Source organism: Lepisma saccharinum, chromosome 18 (assembly GCF_977018435.1).
Source record: "Lepisma saccharinum chromosome 18, izLepSacc3.1, whole genome shotgun sequence".
In the NCBI taxonomy this organism is placed as follows: Eukaryota; Metazoa; Arthropoda; class Insecta; order Zygentoma; family Lepismatidae; genus Lepisma; species Lepisma saccharinum.
This window is the reverse complement of record NC_139246.1, coordinates 50,043,496-50,064,041: the sequence shown is the minus strand read 5'-3', so window position 1 is coordinate 50,064,041 and position 20,546 is coordinate 50,043,496. Positions and strand designations below refer to the sequence as shown.

The 20,546-nt window shown below is 38.2% G+C and overlaps 1 protein-coding gene across 2 annotated transcripts in view; it reads left to right on the top strand.

Moving 5' to 3' along the window:
• Pus7 (pseudouridine synthase 7) overlaps positions 1-20,546 on the top strand; it is a 137,137-nt gene that overhangs the window by 61,468 nt on the left and 55,123 nt on the right. For both annotated transcript variants that reach the window (XM_083140504.1, XM_083140503.1), the window contains exons 8-10: positions 1,904-2,057; positions 5,962-6,156; positions 16,855-16,999. In XM_083140504.1, the coding sequence (XP_082996630.1) occupies positions 1,904-2,057; positions 5,962-6,156; positions 16,855-16,999 (494 nt within the window). The remainder of the gene's footprint in view (positions 1-1,903; positions 2,058-5,961; positions 6,157-16,854; positions 17,000-20,546) is intronic.

Sequence of the window (20,546 nt, the reverse complement as noted above, 5' to 3'; positions counted from 1 at the left end):
TGGTACTGGTTCATTATAATTTCAAAAATTCTACTGTTCAGAGCCTCCCCGATGGCGCAGTGCTAGCGTCGTCACCTTGTAATCAAGGGGTCCCGAGTTCAATACCCGGTGGAGGCACAAGTGGTTCGGTTCCCACTATAAACTGTAGGTCCAGTCTCGATTAGCCTTACTGTGCATAAAGTGGACTTAAAACAACAAATCAATCAATCAATCTACTGTTCAGAGTTTCATAAAAATAAAATAAACGTGACATTTTGAGATAAATTGGCTTCTCTGAGAAGCACAACTTAAATTACGCATAGTATAGTGAAACCACGAGCAAAACAACTTGCGCATACCCGTGACTCCTGTGCACCATACCCCTGCGAGTAGGGGAGGTGGACAGTGGACCATGATTCCTTATGGCCCGAGGTGGAGGGAAGAAGGGAAAGCTGTGCGGGGACTTTTCGTCCCAAGGTTTTTTTTTCCTTGTGGTTGATCTATAAGAAGTATATTAATGATTTTTTATGATTTCAAATGTAGTTTAACACCGAAACAATGCATCGAGCGACTTCATTTGGCTTTTGGGGATGAAGCACCATCCAATAAGATTGTGTACAATTGGTTTTCCGAATTTCAGTGTGGTCGCACATTTCTCAGTGGTGAATTTCGTGAAGGTCGTCCATCCACGCATCCACATCTGTTTTGCCAGTAATGTTGATGTTGTGCATGAAATGATTGAGAGAGATCGGCATGTGACATATCGTGAGATTCAGGCATCCTTGAACATTGACATGAAAGCAATACATACGATTTTGCATGGTCATCTGAACGTATGGAAACTTTCAAACCATTGGATCCCACACAATTTGACCGAAGCTCAATAACAGGCTCGTATAAATTGGTGTAAAGAAATGCTCAAAAATTCAACCGAGGCAAGTCAAAGCTGGTGTACTACATCGTTACAGGGAATGAAACTTGGATCTATTCATACGAACCCGAAACTAAACAGCAATCCACTGTTTGGGTGTTTCAAAGTGAGCCGAAACCAACAAAAGTTGTTACGTTCAAGGAGTGCTGACAAGCAAATGATTGCTCGGTTCTTCAGTTATACCAGACATGTTGCAACAATAGCTTTAGAAGATCGAAGGACTGTAAATGCTGAGTGGTATACAACAATTTGTTTGCCAGAGGTCATCAATGAATTGCGTAAAACAAACACAAATCGTCACATTATTCTTCACCACGACAACGCCAGTTCCCACTCAGCACATCAAACTGTTGATTTTTTGTCCAGTAAAAATGTCAAATTAGTAACTCATTGTCCGTTCTCACCTAATTTATCACCTAATGACTTCTTTTTGTTCCCACACATGAAAAATAAGATGCGTGGTGAGAAATTTGTGATGCCTGAAGCAGCTGTTGACGCATTCCAAACAGTGGTTTCTGAGGTATCATCTTCAGAGTGGAAAAAATGCTTTCAAAATGGGTTTGAGCGTATGCAAAAGTGTATACTTGGATAAACAATTTGACATGTCTATTCATATTGATTGCAGAAACTTTTCCAGCAGCCCTCGTATTTGAGAAATGAATATGTAAACTGAAAATATGTCAATTTTACATTATTTGCTAACATGTTCTAATTATGTACATTATTTACTGCAAATGATGTGTGTCCTACATTTTGACTTAAAGCCCTACATTTTGGGACGGCATGTCCTACTTTTCCATTAATGTAAACTTTTCAGAGTACATTTTTTTTAAAAATTGTAGTGCATATTTTTGCGGTTTTGATTCATATTTACATGCATATTTTGGCATTTGTAGTGATATTAACCTATCCCTTACTATTGAGGCAGAAAAAGATGTATAATAGTAAGAATACAAGGAACTGTTACTGTTATAATTTTTTATTGTAAAACAGAAATGTGAGCGGAACTTCTGAGCAGATTGATCAGGCAATGACATCCTTTAAAGAAAAGGGCTTCATAAATTATTACGGGCTGCAGCGATTTGGCACCACTTCTATTCCAACGTACCACATAGGAAGGGCCTTACTGCAAGGAAAGTGGGAAAAGGTAAGACAAAACAAATTTAGCAAATTGTTATATATTGACTTGAGACTTGCTGCTGTTATTGAAAACTGAAGTGCATACCCTTGGTGTAAGAATAGAATATAGTTGTTATTTTAATGCAATTAACAAATCTTTATTTTTTGCTGGACTAACTCATTGTGCTATTTGAATAGAAATTGCCCAAAAATCTTTCAGCATAGGCACTATAGACACCAACGTTTTTGTGGCTCTGGCAATGAGGCAGTGGCACTGTTAACCTTTATCTCCAGGAGCCTCGCACACCTGTATTCCCATTGAATACGGCAACTTTTCAAGCATGAACTTTTCAAACTTGCTGCAACATATATATAAAAATAATAATAATAATAAAAAAGTAAGTTCAAGAACTAATTGTTGACTAGATGAAATAGATGAAATTTGTTTTGTTTTCTTTCTTAAAGACACGGCTTTTAGCAGAGATAAAATTTATACATTGTGCCTTCCAATAACACTGGTCTACAAAAAAAAAATATTTGTGAATGTTACAAGAACAAAACAAGCTGTTTCTAGAAGTTACTGAGCCCCTGAATGCAGATGTAATTTTAGAATTTCTCCATCGGGCTCAGATTTCCTGTAAAAATGTTTTTTTTTGTATTTTCCTACCTCAGCCTATGTTCTATATGTAATGGTCGAAAGGACACAAACTTTCATAAAAATACTACAAACGTAAGAGGTAATATATCTGTGTCAGTATACAAAGGAATGAAATAAATGAGTAACATGAAAGTGTATAAACATACTTAAAAATGTTTCCTTCCCGATTTCCTACAAAACTTTGTCTCGGTAACATCTCTTCGTAAGGTCCAGCAGTAGTCGGACAGCATTGCGGCCTTGATACCGGTTTTCCATTGGAACAACGTCTTGGTGAAACCATTCACCGTGTTTGTCACTAACGGCACCAAGGTTAGTTTGGAAGAAGTCCAGGTGATCATTCAAGAAATGTAATTTTAGAGACATGTTGCATCCCATACGTTGGTATGATCTAATTAGTCCATGTACAATATTGCGATAGTTCTCTGCTTTATGATTGCCTAGAAAGTTTTTACATACACTTTCAACATCTGTTAATTGTTGAATGAAATTCTCGTCATTCATCAATTCCCTTATTTGAGGCCCTACAAATATTCCTTCTTTAATTTTGGCATCGCTGATTCTTGGGAATTTCTGTTGAAAGTACTTGAATCCACGTGAAGTTCTGTGCATGGCTTTCACAAAGTTTTTAATTAGTCCCAATTTTATGTGCAGAGGAGAGAGAGACACATTTTTGGGGTCAACAAGAGGAGTGTTCGCCACATTCTTCTGTGCAGGTACTAATTCACTGCGAAGATGCCATCTTTTCCCACAATAGTGATTTTTTCTGTCTCTGCTGTTCCACTCGCATAAGAAGCAGCAGTGCTTTGTGTACCCAAGCTGCATGCCAAGCAGAATTGCAATTACCTTGAGATCTCCGCATATATTCCATTTGTATTTCTCATATTGGATATTTGTCAGAAGCTGTTTCAAATTCTCATACGTCTCCTTCATGTTAACAGCATGAGCAATTGGTACTGATGGGAATTTGTTTCCATTATGGATAAGTACAGCTTTCATACTAACTTTGCCGGAATTGGTGAAAAGATGTCAATCGTGTGAACTGTATTCATGGCCAAGAAAATCCATAACGGATGAGATGTCATTACAAAAAACCATGTCTCCTTCGTGGGAGAAATTTTCTGAGAAAATAGTATGGCGGTCACGAAAAAAAAAAAACACTTTTGTATCGCAAGCGAGGAGATACCAACCTTTCAGTCACTAAAAGTTCAGACTGTTGCTTAGACAAATTTAAATCCCTCGTAAGATCGTTCAGATCCCCTTGTGACAATAAGTATGGCTCCATTGATGCCAGCTCTTGCACTTTCTTCCCCGTGTTGGTCACCACAATCCTCTCCACTCACAATCACATTCTCAGGAGGCTTTGGTACCGGCAATTCTTCATTGTGACATACAAGGTTTCATGGCTGATAGTAAATTTGGGCACTGCACAGTATTCCTTGTTTTCGACATGATTACAGCTATTTTGGTCAGGCAGAAATAACAGTCTGTTGTGTGATCTGTTGGTTCCCTCCAACAGCAAACGACATGTGACGTGATCCTTTTAACCAGCTTGTCAGAAGTGTAACACAGGTCAAACAGCATATGTGGGGGTTCCATGTTTTGTCCTGGTCCGCAACTTTATACCCAAAATAAAGTTCATAGCACTTCTTTACAAGAGGGGTAATTCGTCCCTTTTGTGACTTAACTGTCAACTCGCCACATATATAACAAAACGAATTGGGAATATTTACTTAGGTACGAGGCATTTTCTTCTGCACTAACACTACACACGACTTCTGGAACTTCGAATCACAACCTAATCAAAGGGAGTCGGTTCCCACTCCATCAGAACTCACAATGCTGAGACACACGTGACAACAAAGAACATGGCGATTCTACGTGTTCGGACATGACTCATCGACAGTGTTGCCATGCCTCTCTCTTATTCATGATTTGGTGTGTTGCAACTGGAGGAAGATCCTTGGCCTTAGGAACGTGCTGGTCATTCTATAGTCATATAAAGACTGTTATTCAACAATATCTGTAGAGTAAATATAGGTTAAGCCACAGCCCAATAGGCAGAATTTTCACGAATTGCATTAGGTACAGGTTAGTGTGTAACAAGAAAACTGAGCCCGATAGGAAAAAACTGATTTCATTTTCGAATTCAGCATCATCGACTTATCTTAGAACACCACTCACATTCCTTGTAACAAATTTCATGTTGACCAGTGTAATCAGTGTTAAATTAAGATGAAGAAGAAAATTGGCATATGATGCCCGTGTCGCCCCTCAATAAACTGAACTGAATGAAAATATTGTAGTATGTGATGGTGGCACATTCCTACAAACATGCAAAGTTTAGTTGAAATCGGACTGATAATTCTTGAATAAAAAATATTAACATTATATAAAGTGACAGTGTTGCCAGCTTCAGGACAATTCTGGAATTTAGCTTCTAGCGTCGACCCTATGTATGCTGGATAGACCAAATTAGGAGAGAAGCATGACAAAAGACAACTCTATGAAAATATGTAATGCTCATGGTGAAAAAAAACAAACAACTGGAATTACAGCATTTGGAAATTTTGCATAATTATGAAAAATTTCTAACTTTGAGCCTTTGCTTCACTTCCCCCCCCTGGACCCTTAATTGTTCGATGTTAATTAAAATGTTGCTTTTTACTCTTTCTTACATTTAGAATTTAATTTCTTTTAAAAGATGCAGCAGTTTAGAAGTTATAGCCACTTTAATAAACCTATCCCATAATGATATGGGGTAACAATGGAAAAATAAGGACTTTTTCAAATTTTGCATGTTAATAGTAGTAACAATAGATATATTGTTTTGAAATTTGAGTATGTCAAACCTTCGTATGTATACTAAAGATCAAGAAAGACAAAACTGAAATATCATGTATAGTTTTCAAGAAATGGTGCATTAATCGCTGCTGTGTGGTGCTGGTCGATGTATTGACCATCCCTCCTCAACGGAAATACAGGTGTGGTTCCCAGATCAACCACCCAGACGCTAAAGGTTAAATATGCAACCCTCAACGGTGAGAAAAATTCAGTTTGTTTATTTCCAAGGCTTACTTCTGTTTTAGCCATTTCTTTTCTGGAACTGAAGATGCAGCCGAAGGCTATGAAAATGTACCTTTTTCAGTGTTTTGTTTTTCCTATTTCCTTCTCATTTGCTATAGCCCTTCTGGTTCTCCTTCCTTTCATATATGTGTGTGTTTTTTTTTTAAATGAATGAATTTACAGATGTTTATTTCATTCACGTTTGCTGCAGGCTGTTGAACTTATCCTAAGACCTCGTCCTGGAGATAAGGGAGAACTGGCGGAAGCCCGGTACGTGTGGTGGGAGACTCGCAATCCCCAGAAGGCTTATGGCTGCTTAAGATACAGAAGAGAAAGTATTGAAGGAATGCTGTTGTGTGGACTTGCAAGGTGCAACAGAAATGACTTTGTAAATGCATTGGAGGCGGTAAGTTATCACAGTTACTACTTAACATGTACTTACTGCTTCGTGTAGTAGCAAGGTTGCTACGCATCTGGAAAACCTGGAACACAGGGAAATGTCAGGGAATTTTGGCTTGTCAGGGAAAAATCAGAGAAATGTCATGGAATTATGCAGATTGTCTGGAATTTACGTGTATTTGAAGTCTGCAAGGGAAAAAGTCTGCAAAGGAAAATGAACATTCATTTCCATTTCTGGATTCAGTTCTTCTGATTCCACTCCCAAAAAAGATTCAGTTTAGAAACTTGTTTCTTTCGTTCTTATGATTCTCAGTCTTTTGCAAAATTATGGTTCCTTTGAATTTCTGTAATAAATTTTCACTTTTATAATACTAGATATTAGAAAGAATATCAAAGTAAAACTTGTAGTCCAGATATCTGATTTATAAGTACATTGACAATATGATCATAATTATCTGAAAGGTTGTTGAAGATGAGGTCATCATCTATTATTTTATAGATCTTAGTCTTGTTGCCATTTCCTATAGAATTCCTATATGCAAGGAAAATTTTTCCAGATGCTGTGTAAGCAAAAAAATACCATTTTGTATGACACTATAAATCCAACAGAAAATGAAAAATTGTGTATGGTTTATGAACTTTTTTGGTTGTTTTTATATTGTGGAGATCTGTTATGGTCAATTGATGTACCTTTGTTACCTTAGCCTGAAGGCTAGAGGCACATGATTATAGCACCCAATACATTTGATGCCGATTGTAATTTTACATTTTACCCTTCAAATTTTCACGTGTTCTTGTGTGTGTGGAGAATGAAATTTGCTAAAAAGAAGTTGTGAAAGTGAATATTCATAATAATTAACGGATTATATATTCAGGATTACGACAGACCTGGAAAACCGGGAAAAGTCAGGGAATTTGAGGTGTCAAAATAAGTCAGGGAAATGTCAGGGAATTTAGTCTTTTTTTAAATTTATTTATTTAAAGATATCGTTATGGAACTCTGCACAGGAACAGAAAATCTCGTTCGTAAGATTCGGCCTCAACTTTTAGGCCCCTTTTTTGCGCAACAACCACGGCGCCAGAAACCAGTGATGGCGGGAGGAGGAGAGAGAGAGAGAGAGAGAGAAATTTCTCTTGCCCGGGGTTCTCGGCGGGAATTTTAAATTCGAACACTCTTTGGAGGAAAATTGTTATAACTCGGGCACTATGGTAGCAATCTACTTCGGATAACTTTTGTTTTGCAGCTAAAACATCAGTGCATGCGACCGTGTACAATTCAGAATACCGGACCGAGGAAGGGGGGCTTGGGAGCAGGGGCACGTCCCCCGAATTTCAATGGAAAAAACATAAAAATCTGGAGTTTGCCCCCTCTACTCCCGCTATTTCGGGGAGAAGGCACAAACTTTAGTATTCTTTTCAAAGAATGGACATTTCTCAAGAGAATGAAACATGTTTCATGTTCTTAGGTGCCATACAAGTTGAATAATAAACCAAAATGTGATAATTTTTTTAACGAAAAATAAGGTAATTTGCATTTTTGGAGGAACATTGTTATAACCCGGGCACTATGGGAGGAATCTACTTGGGATAAGTTTTGTTTTGCAGCCAAAACATCAGAGCATGCAACCATGTACAATTCAGAATGCCGAACCAAGGAATGGGGGTTTGGGGGGTGCGACCCCCGAATTTCAATGAAAAGACCATAAAAATCTAAAGTTTGCCCCCTCTTCTCCCACTATTTGGGAAGAAGGTGCAAGCTTTAGTATTCTTTTTAAAGAATGGGCATTTCTCAAGAGAATAAAACATGTTTCATGTTCTTGGGTGCCATACACGTTGAATAATAAACCAAAATGTGATTTTTTTTGGAGGAAAATTGTTATAACTCTGGCACTATGGGAGGAATCTACTTCGGATAAGTTTTGTTTTGCAGCTAAAACATCATAGCATGCAACCGTGTACAATTCAGAATGCCGAACCGAGGAAGGAGGGTTTGGGGCACGACCACCGAATTTCAATGAAAAAAACATAAAAATCTGGGGTTTGCCCCCTCCTCTCCCGCTATTTTAAGGAGAAAGCACAAATCTTAGTATTCTCTTCAAAGAATGGACGTATGCAAAGAGATTGAAACATGTTTCATGTTTCTGGGTGCCATACAAGTTGAATAATGAGCCAAAAAGTGAAACTCTGTTCGGAACTGTGGCATGGATATGTTGAGGAGGGGGGAGAGAGGGGGAGGTTGGTCATCAATATGAATTTCCCAGGCTTGCTCCAGACCTGTGTGAGAGTTTCCACCCAAACATAAGAGTATGAAGGTCCAAAAAGCACATTCATATCGTAATCAGCACCATGATACCATATGGTATCATCGGGCCAGTACGACCTTACTCTGATGATACCATGTGGTATCATCGGGGGAGTAAAGGTTAAGCCTCTAAATATTACGTGGAAAATGCATTGAATTATCATTTTTCTTGTCCGTATGGGAGTAGTAAGTGGACAGAACTGTCAACAGATGGAGGGGATGGGAGCAGGTGGCGCCGTCCAATAGTTGTCGGACGTCGTAGTAAGTCATTTTGTTAGAGAAACTGAAGGAACATGGAAACAAATTGGTTTCATTGATACATATGATTTTTGTCGAATATCGCCACCCGACAAAGTATCTCACTACAACATGCAACAGAAATTGCATGGACTGCAACATCCAACAAAAATCGCATGCATAAACAAGAAGAGCTTTAGACTGCAAACATGCTGCTGGAATTTTATTACTCTACTCTTGTAGCTCACTTCACCTTATTTAATGTAGCAGTGGTTACGAAGGTTTTCTTTCATCATCCTGACGTATTACTGGTTTCGCACAAGTTAACATACGTTTACAATGACATTGCACTATTCTTAGATATCAAGAAGAATCCAACCAAACGGGATATATATTGAATACTATCACGAAAAAGTGAAACATAAATCTTCATTGGTGAACGTTATAAGAATTGGCAAGTGCATGCTTCCAACCTCAAATTTACTGCAACACTAGTATTGCAATGAAATTAACGCCACTCTCTGTCCTGTCTGTTTAAACTCGTGAGAGATGGTCATTAATCTCTCACTGAGTAAGGTTAATGTCCAATATTATGAAATAAAATACTAATAATAAATACGTAAATATTTTAATATCATATTTACTCGAATCATTCAATCATAAAAGCAAATCACTTTCTTCAAGAATTGACTTTTCTCTGCCAGCCCTGCTAAATTTTCACTTTCCATCTACTGATTTATATGAGAGGTGGCCAGAAAGTAATTTCCGATTAGTAGGGACATTGATTTTTCGCAAACGCCAAAACCGTGAAAAGTGGTAATTGCTGCCAAGTTATGTTTAATAATGTGCAGTGATGTCTGGACACATTTTTCGCCCGTTTGAAATATCGAAATAATACGAATTTGGCATAAAATGTGAATTGTTGGCATTTTTAGCGATTTTTTTTTAAAGAAATGTCCTAAAACAATGAAAAATTCCATGAAATCCAACATTCTTGTCTTTTCTAGGCCATGTTTGTGTACATAGAACATGCAAGTTTTCCAACATTTTACTCAAGAGTAAACTATAGAGTTATACGTACATGGAATAATTCCGACAGCCACATAAAATCATGTCTTTCCCACGATTTTTTCAACTTCTATCAAAACCATTTGCATCACAGAGCAAAGTGGCAGGATTCTAACAGGAGATCGAGTGTGTATCTACCGTCACACGGGAGCCACATCTTCGTATTTGTCACGAGATATGTTTTGAATAACCAAGCTAAGTGCGCACCATCGGCATTTGTCGAGCGAGTAATAATGGAGCTCAGTCGTTAGGGTGTCTAACTACTATGCACGAGACCCGGGGTCGATCCCCTGCGGGGGAGAACCAGGATGTTTTACACCTATTCAAACTGCTCCGGCACCCACCCAGCATCATATGAAGCTGGTACCTTGAGGTAACTTTGAGGGATAAAGGTAGCCAGGAGCATGGTGCTGATCACATCACCCCCACCTTCAGCTGTGATAAAGTAAGTTTCGTGCCCTAACTCCACACCCCTATACACCTTCATGGAAACGTGCAGGGGAGCACTTTACTTTTACTTCCTCAAAAATCTGTTCCAACATATCAAACTGTCACGAAAATACGTAGACCATGTCACCTACAATTTCAAATAATAGTTCAAAAGCACAATGGAGTATTAAATTTCAGTATATTTGGCAGATAAATGTTCTAAAACAAAAACGCAAAAACAAAAACGTGAATTTTGCGAAACGTAACACTAACAAGTTAAAAAAAGATAATGCCAATTTTCGGTGCCATAATATATATCTGTCTCTGTCACGTGAGATTGATTGATTTTAATTTTTTGGGTGCGTCGCCACTCATGGTCTTTATGCACCCTTCATTCGATACGGGGAAAATTCCATTATCTAAAGTCCTTACCTTAAAATTAAAAAAGGGGTATGGAAAATAACTTTTAAGATATCAAACCCTCACGAAGAGGCGTAAGCCATGTGACTTACAATTTGAAACAGTAGTTTAAAAACACCATGAAGGTATAAATATATTTGCCAGAAAATGCGCTAAAATGAAAATGTGAATTTTGGGAAAAATAACACTGTATAGTAAAAAATAAAAAATATGGAAATACACCAATTTGAAAAAAAATAACATATGAAGGTCCCTACCGATTAGGCATAAATAAAGATTGAATATCAGTTGTAATTTATTGCATTAGTAACAGTGAGTCCTAACCTAATTTTCGGCATAATCACCACCGTTGTTCTGGCATTTGTCGTATCATGGCACTAAATTTTGTATGCCCATGGTATATGTGTCTGACGGCAAAGACTGGAACTATCTCTACCACAGTGTAGCTGTCAAAGCCTTGCCCTGCCAGAAACCTCTTCAGTTAAACAAAGAGATGAAAGTCGGTACATTCAAGGCCAGGGCTGTACAGGGAGTGGTCCAAGATCTCTCACCTGAAGTGATGCAAAGGGCCCGTGTGTTCTCAGCTGTATGGGGTTGTGCACATTCAATTGGCCTTCCGTGAATTGTTTGCACCATTGTCTGACCATACTATCACTCACGACGTCCGGTCTGCACACCTCACACGATTGCTGGTGGCTCTGTGCCAAATTCTGAGCATGCAATGTAGGCTACATTGGGAGACTGTATGAGAGCTGCAATGGGAGAGTGGGACTGTATGAGAGCTGCAATCTTTAACCTAGAACTGTTCTAAAACGGCTGCATTGCAACTATACCAGATTACAGCTACATGCCACTTCTTCCTGCCTGCATGTGTGTGTGTCTATCTCTGACCACTAGTGCTGCGTATAGGCACCATTGGAGCTTTTTCCAGGATGTCCCTCGTATATGAACTTTCAGAAGCTTTTATTATTAGAGTGTTCCTGTTTTAATGTGTGGTTAGCTAGACCAGGGACCTATACATTGCAATTCTATAAATTACTTGCGTTAAGTTTCTAATACCTACATACCCTTTTCGTCAGCATTAATGGTATAACTGCATGTTTTCATTTCACAGTACTTCGCTTGGATATACTGTACTGAAGCAGGAATCCCATTGATAATGTAAGGAAATATGACACTTTATTTTATTCGATTTATTTCTTTCACTTATATGCAAGAGCTAAGTTGTTTGCTTTACAGAGAAGTGGCTTCATGCATCGAAAAATGAGACCGCACTCATGGTTCTTGCAAGCAGAGGGTTCCAAACCTCAGTGGGAATATCAACATATAATACCGAGAATGTATAAGGAGACTGATAAATTACAAATTGTATTTCTTAATCAATCACTCTTCACTCTTATCTCATTTAGTCGCAACTTTAAAAATAATCAAGTATTTTATTTTAAACTTACTGCATATGACAAAATTCTGTAATCCTTCCCTAGCTTGTGAATTGTAATAATTTTCCAAATTCACTATTTTGCAGTTTGAATTCAAATCGTAGAGAATAGAGAAATTAAGTCAATTTCATAGAAGATAATATTGGTACTTAACAAAACCATACGTGGATCTGTATGAGTTTATTATTTCCATTTGCAAAAACATCTATTTAGTTTAGTTTGTAATTGTCAGGGAAAAATGTAAATTTTGTCCTGGAAAACCTGGAAAAGTCAGGGAATTTAATTTCTGCTTGTTTGTAGCCACCCTGATATTTAATTGAGAAACATAAGGCCCAAAAGCAAAAATCACGATGATAAAGATGTCTAGAAAAAAATCATTTTTGGACTGGAAAACCTGGAAATGTCAGGGAATTTCATAATCAAAAAAATCGTAACAACCCTGAGTAGGAGAAATGTCATATTTTAATAATTTATCATTTTCAAAATAATTTAGTTTTAGTGATGTCTAATAGGAACCATTAGGTCTTCTGTTGGAAAGAGCAGGTTCTATTAGGACTGAGCTTATACCACTTTGAACCAATATCAATACCACTACTAATACTTGTACAGATTCCCACCAATACTTGAAAATTGTAACAATTGAAAGTAGTTCAGATAGCATGCTCCGAGTTTTGCTTTAAAATATTCTTAATTTCACACAAGAGAACCATTCAATCCCATAATCCAGTTTGGGCCTTCCCGATGGTGTATTGGTGTACAGAAGAAAATATTCCTATCTGGGGAGTGGGGATGCACCACCCTTGTTACCTACAGAGGGTTAATATGATACTTCTCCTTTTGAAATATGCCTGCTCACCTATTATGGGCTCCATTGCTGTACTGTTGCTTCCACCACCATCTTGTGGTGTGAGATGAAAGTGTGACCAGGCCATGAAATATCAAACCTTTTGTTTTCTTTGCAAGTGTTACCTATTTAAATTACCATTGTGTCCATCCTTCTGACACACTTCCTTTTACCATATTTTTGTCTTCCATTGGAAGCAGCAAACCTAAATTGTACATCTCGCACTAACTGAACTGTGTCTGATTTCCAAACTCCCTTTTTCTGCCATGTCTGCTAACACAATACCCAACATTAGCGACATCTTTGCTGTAAAACTAACCCTGATTGTTCAGTGAACAATGTGTATAATTAGTGTTTATTTTTAAATCTTCTTTCTCTTTCTTGTGTATATTCAGTGCCAAGTGATGTTATATATTATGTGCATGTTAGAAATTAGAAATCTATGGAATGTATGGGGGATAGAAATCTGTGGAACCTCCTGTAGACTTTTAGAACAGGAACTTTTACACCCACATATGACATTTGGGAATGACATGAGAGCTGAGCCTGCATAAACACATGGACATTGGCAGGCAGTCGTCGTAAGAAAGTCTTCATGTTCATAACCGTGACACTTGCGCTTGGTTTCAAGTGCACTGTGCATCGAACACATTCTACAGCCAAATTAGCAGTACATAGTGTTATTGTACAGTGCATCGTGTATTTGTGTATATAGTTGGTTAAATCTGCATATGTTGTCTTTGTGTGTCAGTTTTTAACCACGCATCGTACAGGAACAAATTTCAGACTATTCAGATCAGGGTGGAGTGCAGCCAGGTAGCCAAAGTTGCACAAGGCTTTTATGAATACTGACACTCAACACTGACCATGAACAGATCCAGGCTTGGTCAGAGCAACGTGCAGAAAAGGAATAGCAGAGTAGGTCTCACATCATTCTGCAGCTCCTCCAGTTTGATCTAAGAGGATGGGTGAAGGAAATGCTACTCGACATTTGGATCTTCTGTCAAATCAACAGTGGAAAGAGCCTCAATAGCTGTGTTCGTGTGTTTCTGATCTAATTCGTTAATATTTTGCAGAAGAATGTTCACATTTAACATTCATGTGTATTGCATCACTGGAGATGCAGATATTTGGAGAATCCTAGAACTTACGTCAGTTTTCACATTTTGCATTTTTGAGCATTGTCAAAATTCAATTTTCATGCCAGGAACTGTCAAATTCTACTCAGTTCGTAACTAAATCATTCTGTTGATCCCATGTAATGACCACCAGAGAATTGAATCCCTCTAGTTCACTCCTCAGTTCTTTGTCCCAAGATCTCGACTAAAAACACTTGCAAAAGCTACTCATTGTTTGCCACAAAGCCTTCCAATTACGTTACCTCCTTCTTGCCCCGACCACCATTTTCCCTTCCCAAACACCAGGCACCAGCGTCACAGAAGTGATTGTTGAACTGCCAGGATTGCCACATCTAGAGTGAAGATGAAAGTGCACACTGAGCAAGGTGATTACTTTATTTACGCATGTATAATGCGCACCTTGATTTTTGATGTGCAGGACAATTCAGGTTCAAGAAATGGCTGTCTTAGTTGTAGGCCGTAAAGCTGTTGCTATGCCGATCAAGAGTGAATGACATCATTCCTATTCAATGAGTCACCTGTTTGCTATGTGGACCAAAAGGAGAATATCATCTTCTGCATTCAATATGTCACAAACCATGCCACATGCCCCTTCCCCTGTGAGGCCTCCCCATGGCGCAGTGGTAGCGTTGTTGCCTTGTAATCAAGGGGTCCCGGGTTCGATTCCCAGTGGAGGCACGTAGTGGTTCGGATCCCACTTTAAACTGTAGGTCCAGTCCCGATTAGCCTTACTGTGCATAAAGTGGACTTAAAACACTAAATCAATAAATCCTTCCACTGTGTTTAGCATCCCAATTCTTTTCCTTCTGTAACCACCTTGTTTATTCTGTAGTAGAAGAAAGCAAGATCAAAATTTTATGTGGTGGGAGGTACGTGCTCGAATTCTACAAGAATGGTGCCACTTTTTTTTGATGTCTCAAAATGCTCCAATACAATGTGAAATAATCATGGGAAATGACCATTTCACTTTTATAGTGTTATTATTATTATTATTATTATTATTATTATTATTATTATTATTATTACAACAAAATCTAACCTGGTAATCTGTATTTGCCCCTGTTGATATATACATGTTATATGCAGTGACATAGTGAAATCATGCATGGTTTCATGTTGCCTGTCCGAATTATTCCGTGCATAATATGCACCACAGTTTTTGGAGGCAAACATTTTGGAAGAAAGTGAGCATTATACATGAGTAAATACGGTACATGGCCAGGATTATCGATGTGTGTGAATGGAGTGGAACAGATGTTCAATTGGTTAGGGAAGTTACTGAGTATCCTTGCTCAGGATGGGGTGTAGGGTTGCATTCACGGGTAATGTACAAGATCTCCCCTTGCGTTTGCAAATAGAGGTGTTGGTGGATTGGGGTCATGCTTGCTACCCACCAACACTGAGGTGAGGAGTGTGTGTGTATCAATCCTGATGGCAACCATATTCCTTCACCCGACCTGAAACTTGGCCACACGTTAGATGGAGAATTAACATTTAAATCTGAAGTCACTGAAGGGAAAATCACAGGCTTGGTGGCCAAGCATGAAGTGATCTTATCACCGAAGTCTGTGACTATTAGCCCCAGCAAGAGCATAGGTGTTCTTTGTAAGTGTCCCTTCATTAGTTACATTATTCATCAACTTCTTGTTCGTTCATAGTTTTCTATGAAAATTTATTTGTGAAACATGTTTCTGCTGAAACAGAAGTGGTTGATTGTCTCCACATGCAAGCACTTTTGCAAATGGTGCTGTCCATTTGCTAATATGACCTGTACCAAATTTCCTCTGTATCATGTCTTTGAGGGCATCAGTTATGAAAGGCATCAAGCAGCATCGGTCGCACTGTATCTGTGAGATACATGCGACAAATTGTTTGTTTTCTCGGAAATGATTAGGCATGCGGTTCTAAGTTTCACAGTAGCTTATTTTCTCTTTCCCTGAATAGATGACCAGTGTCCACCTGATGTCTGTGCTTAGTAGACTGTTTGTATCTGTGAGATTCAGAGCGATCGATTTAGTTCGGATTAATGCTAGCACAGTCTGCTTGCAGAATTTACCATCAGAATCCAGAAAAAGCACTGATGTCAATTGTTCGGTGCTATGCAGCAGTGACAGTGAATGCAATGAATACGATATCATCAGTGATAAGGGACTGTCAGTGATTGTGATAGTGAAGAGGTAAGAGAAGCTAATTCAGAGACTATTGGAAGGAGATGGTGATTGCGATGAATGACAGAGTGACGCATATAAATAAATGTTTGTAAGGTGACAATAAATAGTATACATAGTGCTGAAGAAATGTTTTAAGGTGCTTAAGGTGTATGTAGTACTAAATTACCGTAAATAAGGTGAAAATTAAGAAGTAATAATGACTACATTAGTAAAACTGTACTTGTGTCTCACAGATAAAGCATGACCAACCTTGGTACTTTTCCAGGTGCAACTGATGGAGGGTTAAGATTACTTGGTTTTCAAGAAACTTTTGATTTCCCTCATATATGCATTAGATGAGTGGTGTATTACCCCATCTTGTTGGAAATAACCTGTTGTTAATTTGCCATCTGTTAACTGATTTACAAATTCTCTATGTATGACTGTTCAAACATCACCTCATCCTTTTAAAACTTCACATGAAACTAGAAGTAATAACAGACTTGCAGAGGAATGTTTGACGCCCCTAGTAAGAGACTCATCTCATGCAGTTCACTAAACCTCAGTATCATTTTTTATTGTTTAATTACACAGGCAATATTGTTGTCACACTGTGCTTTGTTTTATGTTCATGTGTTTATGTTAAGGCCAAAAATTAATTTAAGTTTATTTTTTAGATTCCTCGCAATACTCGTTTGATGTACCTTCATGCCTACCAGAGTTATGTATGGAATACAGTAGTCTCCCGCAAAATACATGAATTTGGTCTGAAGCCAATGGAAGGAGACTTTGTTATTGACGAACCATTGTGGGAGGATCAAGGTAAATATTCACATAGAGATTAGATTTCATCCTGAGTGGCTAGTTTTCTCCACTTAAATGAAATTTTAAGTGCATGGACGCATTTCCTTTATTAAGTGATTTCCCATTTTTTAGGCTAATACCATATTTACTCGTGTATAATACGCAATTTTTTCCAAAATTTTTGCTCCCAAAAACTGTAGTGTGTATTGTGCATGGAACAATTGGGACAGCCAACATGAAACCACGCATGTTTTCATTATGTCACTGCGTATAACACCTATATGTCAATCGGCGCAAGTACAAATTACCATGGTGGATTTCTTTAGTAATAATTAAAAAAAAAACACTATAAAAGAAAATTGCCATTTTCCAATGATTTTTCACTTTGTAACAGAACGTTTTGCAACAGAGAGAAAAGCCACACCATTCTGGCAGGATTCGAGCATGCACCTTGACACGCACCTACACTGGTCCTCTAGAGCCTAGAAAAGGTAGCTAAGTTACCCTTGATCACACTTCTCAGTTAGCTATTGGGGTAACTAAATTGCAGGCCCTGACTTGGTCACTGGTGTCGGATTTTATACCTTTCATGAGTTAGAAATGAAAGGGTATGGAACTTTCTTCCAATAACATCTGGTTTATTATCGTTTATGCACAGTATACAATAACACTTATCCATTGGCAATTTTGGATTCAAGTTAACTGATGCAGATCTGAGTGCAAATCTGTAACGGGTAGCCCTTCCAAGATTAAACACGGTTGCTGTTTGGTATCGCAAGAACCCAGAGCCGAAGCAGCAGGCTTATGAGAAACTAACCCAAGCAAATTGCAGCGTCCACAGAGGACCGGGCAGTTCTCCCTACGAGGTAGACTTGTGATACCAGCAATCGGGTAAGATAGCCAAAATATACAGAAATCTGGTTCCTTTTTATACTAAATGGTTGTTAACAAAATACCAAGGAAACTTGGCCAATATTTACACGTTTCCAAACTTGTAAGTAACACACCTTTCTAAAATATTTTACCAATGCCCAAAACATTTACATAATTATTAATTTTGTTGTCTTTAAGAAATGTAGATTAATTCCTGAACATTCGAATCTCGTGCAAGTCACAGATAATTTATGCATGTGCAGATGTTGATCTCCCTATTTTCTAATGGAAGCATGACCAGATTCGACTGGGGCGACACATGGTGCCCTGTCAATAGAAAAAATAAAAAAAATAGATAATTTTTTTACAATAACAAGTTATTAGCAACATTTTTAGGGTTTTTACAATTTTTCATTTTTTTTCATTAGGTAAATTCAAAAATTTGGTCATGATATTAACATTGTCATGACAAAAGAAATATATATAGTTTACAATAAACTATCAACATTTTTTATATAGAACTTTAGTATGGGCTAACACTGCTACAATTAAGTTATTAATTCATATTAAGGGGAATAAACAACATGGTTGATAATATAAGACGTAAGCGAATTACTAAACATATATCCGCGAAACGTACTTGTAAATGTTCTATTAATTTCCCTTACCACGAGACTACATCCAACCGCCTAGCCAAGACCCTGAAACAATATGACATCAAACTCGCACACCCTAATCGACACCAAAATCAAAGAGACTGTTGCAATTATGCACTTTCCGCACAAGCTGAACTTCGACAGCGGTGAGGCTCATCATGTTTGGCTCCCGCTATTACATCATCTCAAAAAAAAAAAGCTGAAGGCTTGACCACAGCGATACACAGGATTGACTAACATATAAAATATAAAATTATATTAAACTACAGAGTTCAGAAAGAAAACTTAGACTAATACAGAGAGGTTATCAATTTACCTTGATACATAGGAACCCTATGTTTACATATTAAACCCGTTACTAATCTATCTCCTAAAATAATATTTCTATTAGAGCATAAATTTCTATCTCATGGTTGGAGGCGGGGGGCAGGGGGGGGGAGTAAAAGGAAAGCTGATTAGTCACTTCTCTCACCCGAGGGTGGAGTGTGTTCTTGGCAGTGCCAAGTTCACTTCTGTCGTCCTAAGACAGAGCGTAACTTCTCTCATCCGAAGATGGAGTGAGGCTATCTCTCACCTGAAAGTGGAGCGGATTCTCTGACCAGTGGATGGAGTCCAACCTCTTATCTCTCGTCCGGAGATGGAGCTCAGCTTCTCTCATTCCGAAGATGGAGCCGTTACTACTCTCGCTGGATAGGGCGGAGTGATTCTACTTTGCGGTGCTTGGTCTCTTGCCGGAGCGGAGCGCACCTCCTCTTGCCCGAAAGTGGAGTCCTCCCTTTCTGGTACTTGGTCTCTCGCAGTAGCGGAGTTTAACTAACTTGCCAGCCAAGCTTTTACCTTCATATAGGGTCTGCGATGTTAGCGAAAATGGGTGGAGAAGAAATAAACTAATAAAAGTATATTCCTAAAGTAAGTTTTCCAAAATAGAGGTGGAACTCATTTTTTTTTTTTTAATTTATACAATTCTCAATTTCTTAGATTCTTAGAAGAGTCATAAAAATAGAGGTGCGACTCTTACAATTTGTGATGAGACGGGTTCGTTACAAATCAAAGTATTTAAAATCTTGAATTATAACAAAAATTCATCGGTTAATAACTGTTAACAATAAAATGTCAACGTTTAGTATTTACAAAATCATGTCATTCTTGCTCTCGCTTCTTCCACCACAAGCTGCATGTGTGTTAAGTTCACTGAAGATGGATCACACCTTCCATACTGCACATCTCTCACTTGATCATCTGGGTCGTAACCATCCATCAACGGAAACGTTGAGTTACACTGATGTACCGGGTTCAAAGTTTTCTGCTTCTCTGCATTCTTTCTGGACATGGGAACAGGATAGGATGAGGCAAGCACAAGTTTAGTGATGCTAAGATGAATCTCTCAGGTTGCGTTCTTTACGAATTTTGGCCAACCAGGCATTGTACTTCCTTCTATAACTGGATGGGTACTTCCTTCTTCTTCTTCAATAACTGCAGCAACTCTGGTGCGAATGCTTTCTTCTTAAAATCTCCTTCATCAGCGGCCCATTCATCTGGATCTGGAGTTTCCTTTGCCGCAATGGAGTTTATAATCGAAGTCTTATCCCTCAGTGCTTCATTCTCCTCTTCCTGGCTTCTGCAAATCAATTTCTCCTTCACGACGCGACCTTCAGTAGTCAGAAATATATCTTATTGGCATCTGCATCCAAGTGAGCTTTGTATTTCTTAAAGAAAGGATATCCAAATAAAAGTTCAGCCTCAAGATTCTTCACAATGTAAACTTGATCCTCAAATGTTTCATTTCCAATTTCAAAATGAAGCTTCTTGTATCCAACAATGCGTGATCTCTCATGTCCTACAAAATCTCTTAACTTCCAATCTGGACATCTCTGTAACTTTAATCCGGATAACAGTTCTCATAATTTCATCCAAATGTCATAACTTGGGCTAGGATTTTGGTGCAATTGCATTTTTTTTGTAAGGCAGAAACATTCCATAAGTAGATAGGAACGTGTTTTACACGTAAGTGAATAAATTGGGATGCCTTTGTTAGG